The sequence below is a fragment of the Melospiza melodia genome, chromosome 8, assembly GCF_035770615.1.
Source record: "Melospiza melodia melodia isolate bMelMel2 chromosome 8, bMelMel2.pri, whole genome shotgun sequence".
Lineage (NCBI taxonomy): Eukaryota > Metazoa > Chordata > Aves > Passeriformes > Passerellidae > Melospiza > Melospiza melodia.
In genome coordinates this window covers 1,370,503-1,391,398 of record NC_086201.1, presented here as the reverse complement: position 1 = coordinate 1,391,398, position 20,896 = coordinate 1,370,503, and the positions used below count along the sequence as shown (strand labels likewise).

Here is a 20,896-nt window from a genome sequence, read left to right as displayed (position 1 = left end):
GTTTTTATTCCCACAGCAGCTTCTTGTGTTTAATTTTCTCTGCTGGTCCGGAACCAAAGCAGCAAGTCCAGAGTAATCTCCAGTCTTCTGTGTCCAGAGATTTTGTGTTTCCTGTTGCTCTGGAGGGGAATTCATGGCCCTGAATAGTTTGAGAAATATCGTGGTAGCCCACTGTGCCAGTCCATCCCGCAGCCCGGGTGAGTTCCTCCGGTGTAAAACATTCCACAGGTTCAGCATCCAGCCTGCAATGGCGTTAATTATTCATTAGCTGGCAATTATCCCCCTTTCTGCCGGTCCTCAGCTTGGAATTTCAGAAGCACTCGGCGTTCTTCTCTGTTCTCAACTCTCGCAGGCTTCGGTGGCTGCACAGCTGTGGGAGAGCTAGTAAAGTTCAATTAAACCGTTTATTCTGATTATTTAAATAAAAACACTCAGAGGATTCCCCCCCGTGCCATTTGTTTGGGTTTTTCCCTAGGGCAGCCTGGCTGAACCTGGATCGTACTGCTGGTTTTTATGGGCTAAGCCGGGCTCCCCAGTGCTGCTGGAAGCTTTCTAGGAAAGCATTCCAGAGGGCAGGGCTGGTACAGCCTCGCAATTCCCGCCTGGAAGTCTGGGAGGGATTTTTCGGGTCGTGTACTGCAATTCCCTTCTGGAAGTCCGGGCGGGATTTTTCGGGTCGAGTACGTTTTGTTCCAGCTGTAGCACAGACAGGGTCAGGGAGTCTGTGCTGGGGAAGTGCTTGGAATGCCGACAGAAGGATTTCATCATGGAAATGCTTCTGTGCAGGGAAAAACCCAAACGGAGGGAATACGGGATGGCTGAGGCTGGAAAAGGCCTCTAAGATATTTGAGTCCAGCCATTCCCAGCACTGCCCCGTGTCCCCAAGTGCCACATCCACTTTGAAATCCCCGCAGGGATAAGGACTCCACCTGAGCACCTTTTCCTGAAGGAATTTCCCCAAAATCCACCCTGAGCTGTTCCTGAGGCTCCAGCCCCTTCCCCAGGACACAGGCAACTTAAGCAGCTTAAGAAATTTTAACCCCTAGGATCATACAAAAACACACAAAAGGCATTTTTTGCTCAGTTATATTTATTTGAAGACCCTCCTGCTTTTCATTTAACAGCTTAGGTGAAAACTCATGCCTTAAGATCTGATTTTGAACCCACAGCCAAGCAAGTCCTATTACACAGAATTTTAAGAGCTTTAGACCTGCCTGAGGGTGCAGCTCACCTGGCCAGGTGCTCCTCTCCCTCCAAGGCAAGGTGTGGCTGCTCACAGCATCTCCGGAGGTTGCTGGTTCCTGTTTCTCCTTTTTGGGAAGAGGAGGCTGCAATCTTCCAATGCTTCTTCAAGATTCCAATGGAATCTTCCAGAGGCAGCATCTTCCAGTGCTTCCAGTTTTCCAAGACACCATAAGTGGCTGGAGGTGGCACTCAGGTGGGGACCAGTCACAGTTGGACTCAATGGCCTTGGAGTCTTTTCCAACCTTCACCATCCTGTGATAAACTATTAATTACCTTATAATTATCTAATCCTTAATCCCTCCCATCATTCTGCCCCTGTTCCTGCCTAGGAACCAAGGAGATCCCACCAAGGACCAGCTCCAGACCCCTGAACATTCCTGAGAATCCTTCAAAGGAGCAGTTGGCTGCCAGTACCTCATTCCCTGCTGGATCAGCAGGAATTATCTGGATTTCTGTACTTCTGGGTCACAGTTATTTAAGCTCGTTACAAAAATAAACATCATTTATTTCACAGAGCAGATGCATCTCCTTCTTCAGAACCTCATTAAATTCTCCTAAAAACGCAACACGTGAGACTGCTGCCAAAATCTATTGGCAAACGGCAGAAATGCCACAGGACTCCGGGTTCCTCCTGAGCATCCTCCCAATCTTATTGCAGGACACACAGACACTGGACAGACTTTTAAACGCTTGGTAGTTTTTTTCATTTATTGTAGAAAAGTTATTGTAATGCAGTTCATCTTTGTACATCTAAATTCCAGAAAACGAATCCGTAGAAATGAGGATACTATGGGCATGCAGTCTGCATGATCCTGGTCACAAAAATAACACCACTTTTTTTTTTATTCTTTTTTTTTTTTTTCCAATTTTTGTAGTTTTCTTTGAAAGCCACTAAAAGCAGAGGGAGAGCAGAGCATGCACCACTGTACACATTGCATAGTATATGGTACCCACATGCCTGGTCAGGTGCTACACACACGGGGTCTAGAGGGCAAAACAAAGGGAAATCAGCAGAAAACACAAATTTGGGGTGGCTCTGTCCCGGTAAAGGCAGTAATGTCTTCACCAGTGTGGCTCTGAACTGGCTCCCAGCGAGGCAGCGCTGCCAGGCTCTCCCTGGGAGCCAGTTTGGCTGAGAAACAGAGATTTGCCAGGATGTGAGAAGCCCAAGGTCTGGAGTGTGCAGCTGGAACGGCAGATCCCAGCGCTCTCCCCGCTCTGCTTGCACACAGGCTGCGTCTGCTAGCCCGACTCTCCTGTCTGCCCCAGGAGGGAATCACTCAGGTGTGTCCCAACCCAAACACACCTGGGCCCACACACAGTTCCTCAAACTCACCTCCCTTTGCAGGGAATTCTTGGAATTTGGGGTGCTGTGACTCTTCCCACCCCCTCCCAGCTCTGTATCCCCACAAACATTTCCTGGGAGCGTTTCATTCCTGACCTTGGGCTGCTGCTGGGTTCACCAGTCCCATCCCAGATCTACACATTGGCCAAAATTAAAGTTACTCATGTGATTTCAGCTTCCAGGAGGAAATCAGCAGAAATGAATGCAGTGGGCTTTGTGATTTGGAAAGGTTCTTTTTGTTGTCATTAATTAATTCATATGGAAGGGATACAAGTTATTGAAAAATCAATCCCATGTGCAAAATGCCAAAATCAACTGCTGAAGTATCAGGCAGCAAGTAAACAGATCAAAAATGCAATAAATCCACTGAAGCTGGGTCAGAAATCTCCCCCCTGGTTCCAAACCCCCGATGCCAGATGCAGGAGTGGAATTATTGTAAATTTGTGCTATTACAAATGTGCTTCTTTTCCCTGGCTGTTTTCACACCACTGGCAGAAGGAGAACTCTGAGCTCTGTGGGTTCCCTGCTGCAAAGCAGATCTACCACAGGCATGTCCCAGTTAATTACAGCTCAATATTTCAATATTTTCAATATTGAGTATTTTCAGGCAATATTGGTGAGGCAGGGGAGGATCAGGAGGTGCAGACCTTGCCCTGGGACCAGGCAGGAGTTGGTGCCACTGCCAAGGGATTTGGGTTCCCCAATTCCTGAGGCAGGTCCATAAACCCTCCTGGGACCAAGGCAAGGCTGCTCCTTCCAGAGGAGTAAAGGAGTGACACTGGGTAACATCTGAAATGATCCCACCTCCTCCCCCAGTTCTCTGATGGATCTAATCACAATATTTCTCCTGACTTCTTGAGTGGATTCCACACACACTGAAAGAAATCTGAACTTTCACTCCTAAATAGCATTTTCACCTCTTTCTCTGAGTTAACTCCTTACATGTATTTTACAACTTTATTAAAATTTCTGAGTTTTTAAAAGATAAGCCTTTATTTTTCTATATAAAATAAAGTGGGCTTGGTAACATCCTCACCAAGGTTATTAAAATGCCTCTTAAAACGACACCACACTCTCTTTTAGGATCATTTAAACTCCATTTCCCCAGAGTTAAGCTTGGCTGCATTACAGGATCCTGCAGCCTTTGTAGGACTAATATTTGAAGGAATAAGAGGCAATTCCAACAAAATACATGGCAGCAGAATCCCATGGATCCAAAACCTGGACTGGCACCAACAGGGGTAACAGAACCTGATGTTAAAATGCACATTTTTAGGAGCAAACCCAGGTTTGTATAAATGGCATTTTATAAAATATGCATCTGATTTTGTCATGTGTAGTCGCCAATTATTTTGCCTTAAAAAAAAATCAGGAATGGGGGATCAAGGGCAAGTTTCAGAAGTTCTGAACCTGTGAAAGAAAATACAGCAGAGGACACATTTAATGGATTATTAAAGAAAAAAGGAGTGTCAGAACCCCTGACTTACCCAACTCAGTGTGCTGTGAACAACAGGAATAACAATATTGTTTTAGAATGGTCAGGTCAGTAAAGACAGGAGAGTCTGGAAGCTCCAGGGAATTCTGTGGTGTTGAGACCAAACTGAATTCAGAAGATTTGGCATCAAACTGAAGTTACAAATATCAGCAGTTGTGAGTTGCACATCCCATGGGAGAAGTGTTTGGCATCAGGAAAAGAATCTGTACATGTTAAATACAACTCCAGGGAGAAAGTATTTGAAGGTTAACAATTAGAATAATTGATTCCCAAACATAAGAATGTGCTGAATTTTCTCTGTAGAGATTGTTGTTATCACCTTGATTGGTTAAATCCTTGTTAATCCCAAAGTGTCTGAATGAGAAATTCAGATAACAACACAACTTAAAAAAACTCCCTGTTTTATAAACATTTGTAAACCCTCTGTCCCTGCCAGAGCTCCCAACAGAGCTCTGGTCTTTAGTACTATTTTAACAACAAGAAATGATGTGAGGACTGGAGAATGAGACTGGATTGCTTCACTGAGGAACACATGAACTCGTCAACTTCAGCTAAACCACAAGAGAGCTGCTGAGCAGTGCTGGAATCCCACCAGGAATCACCAATCCTGATCCCCAGCACAGCTTTCACTCCTGACTGTGTCCTGAACAGAAATCCCCTCTTCAAACAAACCCTGCCCACAGGATCTGCAATAAATTGAGAGTCTGCCAGCCTGGCTGCTGTTTCTGTACTTCAGGAGTGTCTCTCTTCACAGAATTCAGCAAGGAGGGAGACCTGCAGGGCCCCTTTGGTGACAATGGCATGGGCTCTGGGAGAAACTCAGGACAGCCAGGAGCCAAGGCAGCTTAACCCCAGGGCATGAAGGAGCTCAGGCCCATCCCTGGCTTCCCTCACAAGTTTGTTTTTGTCAAACCCAAGCAGTTTTGGCACTTGAGATGTTCAGGTGATGGACTGTGCAGAGTGTGGTGGCTGGGGATCCTTCCCTGGCCTGGGGTGACATGGAAGACTGAAAACAAGGCTCCAAAAGGCTCTAGGAAGTATCTGACTGCAAATATGCAAATCTCCTCAAGCAGTTAATGAGCTGATCCCTAATCTAGTGCAGAATAAAGAGAAGCAGCCGCTGCCCAGGGTTCTACAGCTGCCCTGCAGCCAGGACTTCAATGCACAAACAAGGAAAGCTCAGAGAAGAAGGGGCTGCCAAGGCCTCCTTTGTCCTTTCTGTGTGCTGGACATGGAAAAGGGGCTGGAGAAGCTGCTGCAGGATGCTGCCCTGTGCTGCAGCACAGAATCCTGCAGGAGCTGCCACAGCCAGGTCCTGCCACGTCCCCTCAGCCTCAGAGCTGCAGCCAGAGGGAATGGGCAGGATCAGGTCTGGCAGATCCATCCACAACTCTGCGGATGCACAGATTTCCACATTTCCCTTGGTAACTGCTCCATTGGGATCACCCAGTGGTGCTGCAGCTGCCTGTTGGGCAGTGGGGTCATTAAAATGATTAATTAATCAGGTGTCTGCCACCTCTTAATGCTGCTGGGTTTGGGTGCTCCACAAAGGACATGGATTGCTTTTCCCAGCAACTTCAAGAGGATAATCTGACTCCAGGATGTTGGAAACACCAGTGGTCTTTGCCAGCTGGTCCAGGATGTAGAATGAAACAGAATATTCCAGAAATTCCTGTAGTGCTACATGCTTTCAAAGCCTGGGTTCAGCAGGCTTTGGGAGGAAAACAAGCAAATAAAAAAGTTAATGATCCTTATTTTGGGGAAAACATAGTTGTGACGTGAACCTGCACAAACAAATGCACGTTCAGCATCATAACTGTGAATTCCAGGGAATGTGTGCGGTGGGAATTTCGGGAGGCTCTGCTGGAAGATGTCAGTGGTTGTACAAAATGGGCAATGGGGCTCAATTTTCAATCCCATGGGATCTAAGGCTTCACAGATGGTGTAAAACACAAGGTCCAACCATAGAAATTCATCTCTTGGAAGGAACTCAAGACTCAGCAGGTGACAGAAATGATTGGTAGGAAGTAAGGCAGCAGTATCTTCAAGGATTTATCATAGCTCTTGGAATGCAAAGCTTGGAATCAGCTCCACGACTTCCCTGGGAGCAGATTTTTGTCTGATGTTCCCTTTTTATTGCAGTTCTGACCGAGACGTTGTTTGAAATGTTTGTCAGTGATGGCCGGTGAAGCCCACTCCCTCCCCTTGGGTTTCGTGGCTGGAATGGATTTTCTGGAGGGTTCTTGTGCGCTGCTGGAATGGTGAGACATGGTCAGGCATCCCCAGGTGGGCTCGGGAAGATGGAACATGTGGGCAGCTACTGGGGGTACTGGGATGTAGGGACCTCAACACAGGGTCAGAGGAGGGGATTGCTTTTCATTTAAAAAGCAGGATAAAAATGGGAGAAAAATCTGATGTCTCTATACTCCTGTTCCATTATGGGACTTCGAGCTGTATTCAGGTAAAAGAGTGGGAAAAAATAAAGACTGTTCCCGACCCCCAAGCACACAAAGGATGGAGTTTGTTCCTTTTCCTGTCCCTACTTCCCGTCTCCTGTCGCAGCTCCTCCCTGCTGGTCCCAACAAAGCTGTCAGGACTGGCTGAACTCAAGAATCGTTTGGCTGCAACATTCATGCCAGGTCTAAAAATAATTTGGAACTGGAAAGTGTTTTGTAACTGCTGCAATAATTTGGGATATTTGGCACTCTCGAGAGTTTACATTTGGTTTGTCTGAAAAAGCCATTCTGGAAAGAAATCGTTAGAATAAATCCTTTTACTCCAACCTGAAATGGAAATTGAGCTCCCAGCAAAACAAATACTGGAGCTGACTTTCTGACTTGCAGTGGTTTGTAATTTTCAGATTTTTCTTCGTGTTTGGTTTTTTTTTCCCAACATGCTCACATCGACTTTCCAGTCAATTCACCCAAATTCCAACAGGAATTGGTTTATAAATTGGTTCCAACTGGAACTGGTCATTTGGAATTTCCAGCACAGGAAATTATTTTATAAGTGCCTCGATAAGTACCCAAAATTACAAACGGATGTGTCTAATACCTAAGGACGAGAAAAAAATATGGCTATAAATGCGAACGCTGTATGAAACCCAAAAATAATCCCAAAAACAACTTCTATGATCGGGCAGAAACGGAAGGGCCGGGCTGGGTTTTGCTGCCCCCTAATTAAACATCAATGACAGCAGGGTGCGACTGCGGTGTCACGGTCACACCTGCCAAATGAACGTGGTGTAATTGTTACTCCTAGCTACTTATGGCGAGGTACCAGCGGGGGATGCCGCTCCGCCCCAGTCCCAGCACTCAGAGCCGGTGCCGTGAGTCGTGGCTGTAGCCGCCGGGGGAGCCGCGGCTGCGGTGGGGTTTGTACGAGTCCTGGTAGGGGTCGGGGAACTCCTCTTCCACCAGGGGATAGTGCTCTCGGCTGTGCTGGGAACTGGAAGACAGGCGGTTCCTGCTCTTGCGAGCCCTCTCGTTGTGGTAGTTCTCGTCGGAGCTCATGAGGCTGCGCCGCTCGAGGGGAGAGCTCTCGGCGGAGTGCGCGCCGTGCCTCCCGCGCTGGCTCTGCGGGGCCAGAGAACGCAGTTAGTGAGGGCCCGGCGCGGCCCGGCTCTGCCCGGCCCGGCTCTGCCCGGCCCGGCCCGCAGCAGCTCCCGGCTCTGCCCGGCCCGGCCCCGCAGCAGCTCCCGGCTCTGCCCGGCCCGGCCCGCAGCAGCTCCCGGCTCTGCCCGGCCCGGCCCGGCCCGGCCCTGCAGCAGCTCCCGGCTCTGCCCGGCCCGGCCCGGCCCGGCCCTGCAGCAGCTCCCGGCTCTGCCCCGCAGCAGCACCCGGCTCTGCCCGGCCCGGCCCGCAGCAGCTCCCGGCTCTGCCCCGCAGCAGCTCCCGGCTCTGCCCGGCCCGGGCCCGCAGCAGCTCCCGGCTCTGCCCGGCCCGGCCCGGCCCGGCCCTGCAGCAGCTCCGGCTCTCCCGTTCCAGCAGGGCCCGGCTGCTGCAGGGCCGGCCTCGGGCAGCTCTGCTTGCTGCAGCTCCTCGCCCTGCTGAGTGTTACACCGAGCATGAAAAGTGAGCTGATGTAGTCAGCATTTATCACTTTTCTCTGATCAGGAACAGAACATCCACGCTGCTACTCTGCTTAGGGAATGGCTAAGCGTCCATTTCTGTGGTTCTGGAAAACATCTGAAGATGTTTGGGCTGTTTTTAAAGGTGCAGCTCTGGGCCTCATTTAAAACCCTTCCTATGACCAAACCATTGATGGTTGGCCAAGGAGAGGCTAAAATCATTGGATAATAAATTCTTTCAACTGAAGCACAGTATTTAAATATGGGGACAGAAAATCCCTTCCTGAGATAATTTATTAATTAGAAGCCTTAACTCTCCTCACGTTCCCGTAATGACAATGCCCATCATTTTCCTGAGATAATTTATTAATTAGAAGCCTTAGCTCTCCTCACGTTCCCATAATGACAATGCCCCTCACTTGTCACATGAACAAAATTAGTTCATGGTTTTTTGCCAGTTAATGGCACAGTGAAGAAACAGCCTAAAACAAGCATTTTGTTTGCTTTCACCACACATTAAATCTCTGAGGAGCATCAGCACCCATCTCTCAGGACAAACTCTGGGCTGAAACTCCAGCCCCTGCTCTCTGGGATATGAAACCTTCCTCCTGCTGCTACAGCCTCTGCCTGGCGACTGTTTCCTGAATAATTGATGTCCAAGGCTGCTGTGGCTGGGGCAGGGATGGAGCAGGGCTGTGTGCTCACAGCTCGGGGCTGCTGCTGCCAGGGAGGCTCCTGGAGAGGGGCCCTGAGCCAGGGACCCCTCTGCAACCTCAGCCCAGATGCGGGGAGAGCTCCTGCAGGGGATCCCCACTCACAGCACCAGGCTTTGGTGGGGATTATGGCAAAGGGCTTCAGAAATGGAAGGCAGGCTGGGACAGAGCCTTCATCTGGGGAAGGCTCCAGGCAGAGCTCAGAGCCCCTGGCAGGGCCTGAAGGGGCTCCAGGAGAGCTGAGAGGGACTGGGGACAAGGGATGGAGGGACAGGAGCCAGGGAATGGCTCCCAGTGCCAGAGGGCAGGCATGGATGGGACACTGGGAACTGGGAATTCCTGGCTGGGCTGGGATTGCCAGAGCAGCTGGGGCTGCCCCTGGATCCCTGGCAGTGCCCAAGGCCAGGCTGGAGCAGCCTGGGACAGTGGCAGGTGACCCTGCCCATGGATGGGCTTTAAGGTCCTGTCCAACCCAAACCATTCTGGGGTTCCTTGATTCCATGATGAATTATCCTCGTGTTTATCTGACACAAATGCAGTTTGGATGTACAATCCCCTCATCAATTGTAGCTTTATCTCTGTGCTCACCCCTCTGCCTCCCCTGTGGGAATTCACCTTTGGGGCTGCATCCTGCTGCTTTCCTGGAACCTTCCTGCTTCCCTGGCTGTGTGCTCATCCCAGGGCCTGCTGAGCTCCTGGGGTGTCAGCATGGGACACACCTGGCTGGGTACACCTGGCTCTGATGGCCCAGGTAACTTCTGATCTGCTGTGAGACTGGGATGGCTGCCTGCAGGAATGGACCTGAAACCCCAATCCCCTGGAGCCTAAGGAACACATCTCCCCAAAACCTGAGCTACAGGAGTTGAATCCAGGCACTGAAATGAGGCTAGATGTGTTTAGAGCCAACCAGTCAGAGGGAAACGACTGGTGCCAAGGAGTTAGAGAATCCCAGGATGGTTTGGGTTGGAAGAGAAACTGAGGATAACCTAATTCCTTCCCCTGCCATGGGCAGGGACACCTTCCACTGTCCCAGGCTGCTCCAAGCCCCATCCAGCCTGGCCTGGGACACTTCCAGGGATCCAGGGACAGCCTCAGCTTCTCAGAGCAATAAATATTTTTCTGGCAAAGACCAAATTTACTGTTCCCCCTCAGCTCAGCATCGAGCTCTTCCTTTAAGGAAGGCAGTTCCCTAGGATCAGGTGTGGCAGAGCCAGCAGTGCCACCTGTGCCCTCTCTGACTGCTCTGGATCTGTGCCACAGACTGTGACCCTCGTGACGTCCCTGAGTCAGGAGCTCAGGCAGAACTTTCAGTTCTCAGCAAGGCAAAGTCCAGGCCACGGCCAGGTGGAAATGGGAGTCTCCCAAAGTGGAACTGGTGAAGCAGGGACAGCCTGTCCCAGCACACCTCTATCAGGCTCACTGCTATGTAGCCTTTGGGCTTTTGCTTTTCAGTCCCCAAGGTACCAAGGGCAGAAGGAATATAAAATCTTCCTGCACCACAAGCACCTTTGCTAGTTTAATTAGCCTGAGTGCCTTTTAATTACCACACACATCATCACAGTGAAAGCTGATGCAAATCCTTCACAGGTTTGAATGGGCATAAAACCTCCTGGTGGGCAGCAGGGATGCTGGAGGTCCTTACTGTGAGATACCCATGGAAAACAGCAGGGCCTGAGCCCTGGTGGCACAGAAAACCTGCAGCTCTGGTTGGGCATGGATCACTCCGGGAGAAATTTACCCCTCTGCAGAGCACCAGCACCATTGATCCCACCGAAACCCTTTGGAATTCGGGTGAAGTGGGGATTAAGTGATGCATACCTTCAGCCAGCCCACTGCACAGGGGTGATTTTCATCTTCAGTGTGAGTTTTCCCTAAGTAAATGGAGCAACATTTCACAGTTATTGCTGGTGTCCATTGATCAGAGAGAAATAAATGCCTGAAAAAAATTCTGTGGATACACCCAGTTCTCAAAATGAAACTGAAGAGGTGAAAGTTCTGCAGATGGTATTTTATTGGCATGAAGGGATGGAAAACTGAAATTTTAAGGCAAGTGGAAAATGAAAACAACAGTTTACATGTGCATGTTATTATTAGTAACAGAACAGTGCTTGTGCATTCAGCCACTCAGGAGACAGTGACTTGCTGGTCCCAATAAAACCAAGCAGGGCTTTAGAAAGGTGAGTGCAGGAATTAAGCACCTTCAGGGAAGTGCAGCTCACTCACAGCAAAGGCAGCTGGATGTTAACTGAAAACACCAAACAACAGTCATTTCCTCCAAAGCTGTTACCTGCTTCCAGACACTCCACAAGCAGAGCAGACATTTGTTACATTTGTCAGGTGAATTATTCATTAAACGTCATTTGTTCAGTTCTATTTCTGACGTACATTAGCAAGTGACACTCCTGGAGTCCCACACACCCTGAAACTTGCAGGACTTAAAGCTCCCTGCAAATCCTGAGCCCCTCGAGCGTCCCCAGTTATCAGCCCCAAACGTTTCTGGTTTCAAACTTAATAAAGCACGTACTTCTCATTAAGGACTATTTACATGCCACGATTGAAGTGTCAAAGTTCAGCCGAGTCTGAGCTATCCCTGTGGAAAAAAAGGGTCACAATTTTTTTCAATGGGTAAAAAAAAAAAAAAAAAAAAAAAAAAAAAAAAAAAAAAAAAAAAAAAGCCTTTTATTCACACTCAAAGAACAAGCTTTTCCACCCATAAGCCAAGGTTTGGTGAAGTTCTGAGGGTAGAATAAAAGGGATCACAACAGAGCTGCCTGCCGGCTAGGAAATGGCGTGGTTCCCACTAAAGGCAGAGCACCGATTCGCAGAGGAGCTGCCTCCTCCTCCCCGGGCAGCCCGGGCAGCCCCGGGCGCTGCTGCCGGCGCGGGGCCCGTTCCTACCTGCAGGCCGGAGATGGCGGCGGGGTACGGGGACAGCGCGGCCGGGGCCAGGCCCCTGCCCAGCAGCGGCGTCATGGGCGCGGCGCTCGTGTGCGTGGCTCTCCAGTACGCCTCCAGGTACTCGGCCAGGTGCTCGCACGCGTCCTCCAGCTGGTTCTCGTCCAGGATCACGTCAAACATGTCCTGGGCACAGGGACACAGCGTGGTCACGGCCGGGGACACGGGGGTGGCACACACGGGGATGGCACACACTGGGGGGGCACACACTGGGGGTGGCACACACTGGGGGTGGCACACACTGGGGGGGCACACATGGGGGGGGGCACACACTGGGGGTGGCACACATTGGGGGGGGGCACACACTGGGGGGGGGGCACACACCGGGGGTGGCACACACTGGGGGTGGCACACATGGGGGGGGGCACACACTGGGGTGGCACACACTGCCTGTCACAGCCAGCCTTGGAGCTGGCCAGTGAAGGGGAATCAGGGCAGGGCAGAGGGGAGGGTGCAGGCAGGGACAGGGGGCACGGATGGAACACTGGAACACAGCAGGGAGGGATGGGACACTGCAAAGGAATTCCTGCCTGGGAGGGAGGTGAGCCCCTGAGCAGCTGTGGCTGCCCCTGGATCCCTGGCAGTGTCCCAGGCCAGGCTGCAGGGGGCTTGGAGCCCCTGGGACAGTGGAAGGTGTCCCTGCCCACGGCAGGGGAAGGAATTAGGTGATCCTCAACTTCCCTTCCAACCCAAACCATCCCACGATTCTGTGTCTAGTACAGAAGATGGTACAAGTATTTCTAGAAGGTGACCAAGAGCCAAAGCCCTCAAGAGTTGTCTCCCTGGGTTTTGCATGAGCCCTGGCACTGTCCCTGGGTGTTGCATGAGCCCTGTTTTGCTCCTGGGCACAAAACTCTTCAATTTATTTATTCATTTCCAGTGCTGATGCCCCTAAAGCCATTCATTCCCCCAGCAGAGCAGAGAAGGCAGCAGGCAGTCCTGACAGCAGCAGCATTCCTGCCTCAGGGAACTCTCCAGACACCTCCTCCGTGTGCTGGCTGAAACCACCTCCACCCCTGCCTGTCCTCCAGCCTGCCAGAACCAGCAGAGCCCCTCGAGAGAAACACAACCCTATTTTCAGCAGTTCAACTTCCTATCTCATCTCTAATCTTAACTTTGCAAAATACTGTGAGAACAGCACAGGAAATGGAAAATAAGTGCAGGTGCTGTGGGTGTAAAGGGCAACCAGCACCAACCACAGGCTGCTCTCTTCCACCTGTTTTTGCAGCTCTCAGAATAAGATTTAAAATGATACAGCAGTTTTTCTTCATTTTTTCATTTATTCTCTCTTCCCAGCACGGCAGAGAAAAGTTTCCTCCTCTGCCAGCAAGGAGGAGTTTCCTGGTAATCAGAATATTCCTAACACTGCATCCCTTGGTGCAGTTCACTGTTTATTGCTCTTCCAGTCCATCACTCACTTGTGGAAGAAGTTATCAATTAAAACAGTTAAATTAGAAATTTAAAAAAATGTGGTTTGCTTATGTATATTTTGCTTTGGAAAATATTTAAATTAAACACTGCAATATTCCTGGAGCCCTGCAATGTTCCCGTGTCCTGCAATGTTCCTGGTGCCCTGCAATGTTCCTGTGCCCTGCAATGTTCCTGTGCCCTGCAATGTTCCTGTGTCCTGCAATGTTCCTGTGCCCTGCAATGTTCCTGTGCCCTGCAATGTTCCTGTGCCCTGCAATGTTCCTGTGTCCTGCAATGTTCCTGGAGCCCTGCAATGTTCCTGTGCCCTGCAATGTTCCTGGAGCCCTGCAGTGTTCCTGTGCCCTGCAATGTTCCTTTGCCCTGCAATATTCCTGCTGCTCTGCAATGTTCCTGTGCCCTGCAATGTTCCTGCTGCGCTGCAATGTTCCTGTATCCTGCAATGTTCCTGGTGCCCTGCAATATTCCTGCTGCTCTGCAATGTTCCTGTGCCCTGCAATGTTCCTGGTGCCCTGCAATGTTCCTGCTGCGCTGCAATGTTCCTGTATCCTGCAATGTTCCTGGTGCCCTGCAATGTTCCTGTGCCCTGCAATATTTCTGTATCCTGCAATGTTCCTGGAGCCCTGCAGTGTTCCTGTGCCCTGCAATGTTCCTGTATCCTGCAATGTTCCTGTGCCCTGCAGTGTTCCTGTGCCCTGCAATGTTCCTGGTGCCCTGCAGTGTTCCTGTGCCCTGCAATGTTCCTGGAGCCCTGCAATGTTCCTGGAGCCCTGCAATGTTCCTGGTGCCCTGCAATGTTCCTGTGCCCTGCAGTGTTCCTGTGCCCTGCAGTGTTCCTGGAGCCCTGCAATGTTCCTGTGCCCTGCAGTGCCCAAGGCTGGCTAGAGCAGCAATCAGGGGCAGATTAGCAAGGAATTAATAATGAAAGCAGTTCCTGAGCTCAAATATGCCCAGCTATTTTTACAGTGTCTAGACAAGCAGCCCCAGCTCATTCCCTGTGGCTGGCTCTCAGCAGAGGAACAGAGTGAGGAGTGCATCCTGAGCAAGGACCTTCCCTTTAAACCAACACTCCAAATTCTCCTCTTGCAGGAATCTGAGCTGCAGAAGGGATGAGCAGGAGAGGGAGTAGTGCCTTTGCTTTCAGCAATGAACTTTTGCTTAATTAAACCCTGGGCCCAGTTTAATTTCAAGCCAGGCCAGACTGTCAGCTCCCTGGGAGAGCTCCAAGTCAGCACTGCACCCATTTCCTGCCCACCACCAGTGCAAAGTGCTGAGCTCTCTGTGAGCAGCTCCTGGGCAGGGCAGGGTGCAGACAGCCTCAGAGCAGGGCTGGGCTCAAGGCTGGGACCTGGCACTGACATTTGGAGAGGCTTTTCTGGTCCAGGTGAGGCCTCCAGCACTGCAGGGCAATTCCAGGCCTGGTGTTGAGGCAGAGTTCAGTAATCTGGGGATGGACAATCCCAGTGCCCCAGTGCACCCCACATGGATTATGTAATGGAATTTAGGAATCCCACGGGTTGGAAGGGACCTAAAACCATCTCATCCACACCCTGCCATGGGCAGGGACACCTTCCACTGTCCCAGGGTGCCTCAAGCCCTGTCCAGGGACACTTCCAGGGGATGGGGCAGCCACAGCCGCTCTGGTGACTTCTCTCATTTCAGCTGATGTGAGCAAAGTGAAGCTGAGTGAGAGGAAATCACTGAAGAAAGGGCAAAAAAAGGCTGTGAAACTCCCAGGGTTCTGTGTGCAGGTGCCAGAGGAAACACCTTTCACACAGGACAGTGTGCAGAGGGCTCTTCTGTGTGTGAGCTCAGGGCAAACACCACAAACAGGGGCAGCTGCACTCCAGTTCCACAGCTCAGCTTGGGAAGAGATGTGTGTTACAGGGATCAGGAGCTGGGAAGGGATGTGTGTTACAGGCATCAGGAGTTGGGAAGGGATGTGTGTTACAGGGAGCAGGAGTTGGGAAGGGATGTGTGTTACAGGGAGCAGGAGTTGGGAAGGGATGTGTGTTACAGGGATCAGGAGCTGGGAAGGGATGTGTGTTACAGGGAGCAGGAGTTGGGAAGGGATGTGTGTTACAGGGAGCAGGAGTTGGGAAGGGATGTGTGTTACAGGGAGCAGGAGTTGGGAAGGGATGTGTGTTACAGGGATCAGGAGCTGGGAAGGGATGTGTGTTACAGGGATCAGGAGTTGGGAAGGGATGTGTGTTACAGGGAGCAGGAGTTGGGAAGGGATGTGTGTTACAGGGAGCAGGAGTTGGGAAGGCATGTGTTTTACAGGATCAGTTTGCTCTCCAGGACAGTTCCAGTTCTGGCTGGGTTAGTGGGACCTGGATGGCTCACAGGAATAACCCAGCAGCATTTTAAGAGATCACAACTCAGTAACAAATTCCAAGTGAGAAATGTAACCCAGCTGAGCTCTGCAGAAGAACAGGCTGCCCAGAGGGGCTGTCACTGCCCTGGCACCTCTGCACTCTGCACTCCCATCCCATTATCCCAGAGAGATCCCACACAAAGCCACATCCAAGGCCATTTCCACTGCCTCTATCCCAGAAACCAGGTGTGCCTTTTAAAACTAAAAGTTTGAGCTGCCCTGTCCAAGCCCCTGCAGAGCCTCTCCCCCAGCCCTGCCTGTGAGCCCTGCAGGCTCTGCTCCATCAGCAGGAATGAATTCAGCACTCCAGGAGAGGGGCAGGAGCTCTGATCAGGAGCTGGCAGAGCAGTGGCTGTGCTCTGCTGAGGGCACTGGATGGCCTGCAGGGTCAGGAGCAGGGCTCACATGCCTGCTCACTGCCCTTCCCTTTCCACACACTCCTGTGCAGGGAGAGGAGGCCTCTCCAAAGCCACACTTTGTCCCTCTGGGAGCTGCAGCTCCACAGATGATGTAATTTGCTAATGAGCAGATTTGTTGTCCCCTCCACGTCACTCCTGCCCTGTCACCCTGCCAAAGACCAAAACAAACCCAGGGCAGGAGATAGGCAGGATGAAAGTCTGCAGCCCTTTGTGCCTCACGAGTGCAGGGCCGTGTGAGCAGCACCAGGGAGTGATAATGGATGGAGCCAGCTCTGCACAGGGATCAGCAGAATTCCAGCAAGCAGGAGCCCTTCAGCCTCTGCTCTGTACTTACTGGGGGGCATTGTGCAAGTTTATCAGCTGCCACCAACTGGACGTTGAGGTGTTTGCTCTGTGACTTCCCCCTGGACTTGATCAGTCGCTGCAGGACCTGCCAGCAGGAAAGGGCAGAAGGTGAATTTCAGGATCACTGATCTCCCTAGAGCTCAGTCTGACATCCCCCTGAGGGATTACCAAGGGCAGAAACTCTCCATAAAACGCTGCCCTTGAACATCCCAAACCTTTGTGATAACCCTTGTGACAACTGGGAACATTTCCCTCTGGATCATGTTTGAGCCCTTGAAAAATTTCAGTTGCATTTCTGCTTTATCCCACTTTAAGTCCTAAGTTATTTGTGACAATAGAGAAGCATGGAAATTATATTTATAGAGAATTATCTGGATTGCTGGATGGACTGTAGCACACCAGCAGTGCTTTATGTCACTTTTTCTCCTTTTCAGGTGCAGATTCCACACTGCCCATTCCCACCCTGCCCTCCAGCTCCCTCCTGGATCTTCAGGTGAGGAGTTACCTTTGGAGAGGACACCTTCACATGGACAATAATTGGTGCTAGAGATGTCTTGATAAGCTGTGCAGGGTGATTTATAGTGTCTGCATCCAGGACAACCAGCTGTAAGGACCTGGCCAGCTCAAAGATTCTTTCAATCTCACTCTGCACTTCAGCTGCAAAGGAAAACAAAGCAGCTGAAACCACTGGGATAAAAACCCTCACCCTCTTACTGTCACAGACCCATGAAATAACCTGTTACCTGTACCTCTAGGGCAAGCATTCGCTCAGGATGGCAGAGATTTGGAATTTGGGTTGTTTTTTTACCAAACCCAACCCCTCTCAGATCCTGGGAAGGTGTCCCAGAGAGCAGGATGTTGGAATGCAAATGATACACAAATTCCCACCCTTGTGGAAGGAAGAATCACACAACCACAGAACCATCAAGGCTGGAAAAGACCTTCAGGATCATGGAGTCCAAATAAAAATTCCTCAGGCTACTGTTCCCCAGCAGTCCTGACACTGAGGAGAGGAGCAGGACCCAAAGCCTCACAGCCAGACAGCAAAATTCAGCTGTGACTGCTCAAAATTAAACACACAACTGGTCCCAGGGTCAGGAATGACATTTCCTTGGCTGGACAAGTGAAAGCTCTTTGGCTGCTTGTATGTGGAATTAAAAGCAGAGGGCTGGGAAGGAGGAGGAGCTGAGAGGCCAGCTCAGGATTGTGCAGTAAAATGCTGCAGACAGATTTAAACCTGCACCTCTGCTGGGATCTGATCTTGGGAATGGCTGGAGCTGAGCCAGGGCAGGGTCAGGCTGGATTTCAGGGCAAGGCTCTTCCCCAGAGGGTGCTGGGCACATTCCCAACAGCTCCAGGAGAGCTCGGAGAGCGCTCAGGGATGCCAGGGTGGGGTTCTGGGGTGTCTGTGAGGGCCAGCAGCTGATCCATGCTGCTGTGGGTCCCTCCCAGCTCAGACTGGAAGGCTGGCATGCTGTCCTGCCCCCTGTGCAAGCCCAGCCCAGTCCCAGCCGTGGCAGGGCCTTACCTAGGCTGGACCTGGTGTTGGAGCGCTCGATGATGGCTCTCTTGCTGGGGTTATTGAGCACTGACCTCTTGGCCAGGGAGATGTCAGCTGTCACCCTGGTTATGGATATCCTGCCAGGAGAGCACAGCACACACAGACACACGAGTGGGATTTCCACAGGCACGGCCCATTGCAAAGGGCAAACACAACCCAACACGCTCAGGCACGTTTCCAGATGAGTTCTGGCACCATTAAAGAACAAGTGAACACAAGTGCTGGGTGGCTGGGATGTGTTTCCTATCCCCTGAGCCCTGGGATGGAGTTCCTGCCATTCTCCTTAGTGCATTAATGAACTTTCCTCCTCCCAGCTCACTCATCTCCTGCATGAATTTACACAGTGCCATAAATGCTGGGAGTTATGTGAGGCTTGGGGCACCCAGAACAAGGGAGCTGCAGTGAGGCAGCACTTCCTCTTCCCCAGAGTTACACCAGGAGTCAACCCAGCCCAGCTGACAGGGAGCTGGGCCAGGGGCTGGCACGAGCAGGAGAAAAGGAACTGGAGCTCTCTGGGCTGCCTGAACTCAAGTTTAACTCCACGGCACCTCTTTAACGTGTGGGCAATTTATTTACTTCATCTGTCAGTGAGCGAGAAAGACACAAAATGTTACAAAGCAAAGACCACACAATCCCTTCATGTAAAATCCAATTAGGAGGCCTGGGATGGGCCAAGGAGGCAGGAAAAATGGAAACAAAGCAAGCTGGGAATGACCAGCAGCTTTTGCACAGAATCCAAGATTTGTGCAGCTCTAAGTGAAATTTTCAGCTGCAGGGTTAAAAAGAAGTGCAGGTATTTTTCTGCATAATATATAAATAAATGCACACAGTGGAGGCCAAAGGTAAAAACAAGTTTAAAACAGAAATGAATGCACTGTGGGTCTGGGCTCAGTGGCCAGCAGGGGAGGTTGCAGTTACAGAGGAAGGAGCTGGCAAAGCCAAGGGAATTCAGGGGCAGGGAAGGAGTCAGGGCTGTCTGATGCCTCTGGAAAGGCTCTTCCTTGGACACCCAGCTCCTTCCTTGGACACCCAGCTCCTTCCTTGGTAACGTGGACCTCTCCCAGAACTGCAGAGGAGATAGAAAGAAAGAAGAAAGAAAAGGGAGGGGGGGAAGACCACAAAGCCATAGAAGTTGGCAGAAGGACCAAGAAGCAGCTTTGTCCTGAGTTCCTCAGAGCTAAAATCAATGGTGCCAGGCTGCTGGTGGCACTGAGCTCTCCTCTGCTGGAATTTCACACCCCCACCTGATCCAGCTGCCAATACTGCTGATGGAATCAGCACTTCCAGAAAATCACTTGAGCTGAGCAGCTCAGGACAGGCCAGGGGAGGAGAGGCTTTGCACAGAGGTTGATCATTAAATGTTCTCTGTGAGCTGTTCATGGACCAGTTCAGCACTGCCACCTCCTCACTCCTAAAATCCATAAATCCTGCTGCAGCTCTTGCACAGAACATCCTTTTCCCTGCCCTGGTGGTTTGGGTATTTCAAACCTGACTCAGTGTTAGGTGTTACCAGAACCTCTTTTCCCAGCTGGAATATCTGAACTGACTGGGAAGGGCAGAACACCCCAAAGATGCAGCAGGCACCTCCAAGGACTGAGGGGATGCCATGACCAAACCTGTGCTCCCAGCAAGGGAATCCCAAATATCCCCTACAGCTCACCAGGAAATGCTCCAGATGAAGATGAACCCTCCTTACAATTCTTTTTCTGGGCTTTATTCCTCAGCATTTCCTTCTTCCAACTACCCTTTTCAGTATTTTTACCTACTTAAGGCAGTCAAAATAAAATCTCATATAAGGAATATTTTAGAGCTGATTTTTCTTAGGGAAGACACTGAGACGGAATTCTTGTGTTGAACTAAGAAATCCTAGCCCAGCCATGGCAGAAATGCAGACATGTGCACCCCTAGTAACACATGAGCTGTGTCCCACTCTTCAGTGGTGACACAAAGCCAGAAAATCAGCTTTGATCATGCAGCAAACCCTCTGGCATTAAAAAAAAATTAAAATAATTGACTGAAATGTTAGTAACACATGGGCAAAGCAGCATGAGAAGGACAGAGTTTCTCACCTCCCATCAAACCTGTGCTTCAGGAAGTCAAAGAGAGCTTTCTGCATCATGTCTGTCACCTTGGCAGAGGGGAGCAGATTGAGCAGGGGGATGGACAGGGAGAGAAAGAAGCCAAAAGGAAGGAAAGAGGTGAGTAGAAGGCAGGGACACAGCCAACAATCCACACCCTTGCTGGGCAGAACCATCCCAGTGCCACATCCTGCCACCACAGCACTCAGCAGTAAATCCCCGGAGTTTCCTCTGATTTATTGAGCAGCTCCTTGTCCTTTGCAGGACAGCTCAGGCTGACAATTTTTATCTGCCAGGCCAGGCAGCAGCTTCATCAAAGCCCCAGGCCTCTCTGCCAGTTTATTTCCCTCCTTCCAACTGATTCCTTCAGCATTTAGCCAGGAAAAAACAGCCAAAATAAATTCCCCCAAGTAAGATCAAGTATTTTTGTTATTGAAATTAATATTCTGTGTTACCATTTCCACACATTTATATGTCCAAGGTGTTGTGTTTGGTGTTGTTTTATTCAAAAAAAGAGACAGGGTGGCAGATTTGAAGAGGTTTTTGTGAACAAACAGCCTCTCTCCCCTCCAAACTCGAGAGGTAAATTGATCTGTGGTGCAGCACAGAGGGAATTTACTCCTGTCAGAAAACTTCCCCATCAAGTGAAAAGGCAGAGAGCAGAACATGAAGTACCTCCTCTGCTGAGCTGCACCTCCAGCCACTCTCACATAAAAACAAAGCCAGAACACTGCAATATGCCAGGGCTGCCACCTCCCCAAAAGAACCATTCCAATATGTTTAATAATATCCTATCAATTACTGACAACATTAATTAAGCTTAATGAAGTGTATCTTTGATTTTATGTTCATTTAGCTCCCGGTTC

At 50.5% G+C, this 20,896-nt stretch overlaps 1 protein-coding gene across 6 annotated transcripts in view; it reads right to left on the bottom strand.

The window, feature by feature from the left end:
* Window positions 1-1,925: 1,925 nt before the first annotated feature.
* CACNB4 (calcium voltage-gated channel auxiliary subunit beta 4) overlaps window positions 1,926-20,896 on the bottom strand; it is an 82,954-nt gene continuing 63,983 nt past the window's right edge. For 2 of the 6 annotated variants that reach the window (XM_063161494.1, XM_063161496.1), the window contains 6 exons: window positions 20,022-20,080; window positions 17,920-18,029; window positions 16,897-17,048; window positions 16,381-16,476; window positions 11,766-11,948; window positions 1,926-7,660 (listed from right to left, as the gene is read on the bottom strand). In XM_063161494.1, the coding sequence (XP_063017564.1) occupies window positions 7,400-7,660; window positions 11,766-11,948; window positions 16,381-16,476; window positions 16,897-17,048; window positions 17,920-18,029; window positions 20,022-20,080 (861 nt within the window). In that variant the 3' untranslated portion in view covers window positions 1,926-7,399. Of the gene's footprint in view, window positions 7,661-8,063; window positions 10,739-11,086; window positions 11,458-11,765; window positions 11,949-16,380; window positions 16,477-16,896; window positions 17,049-17,919; window positions 18,030-20,021; window positions 20,081-20,896 lie in introns of those variants that run through there. The other 4 variants (XR_010028521.1, XM_063161497.1, XM_063161498.1 and 1 more) reach the window with 4 other exon arrangements.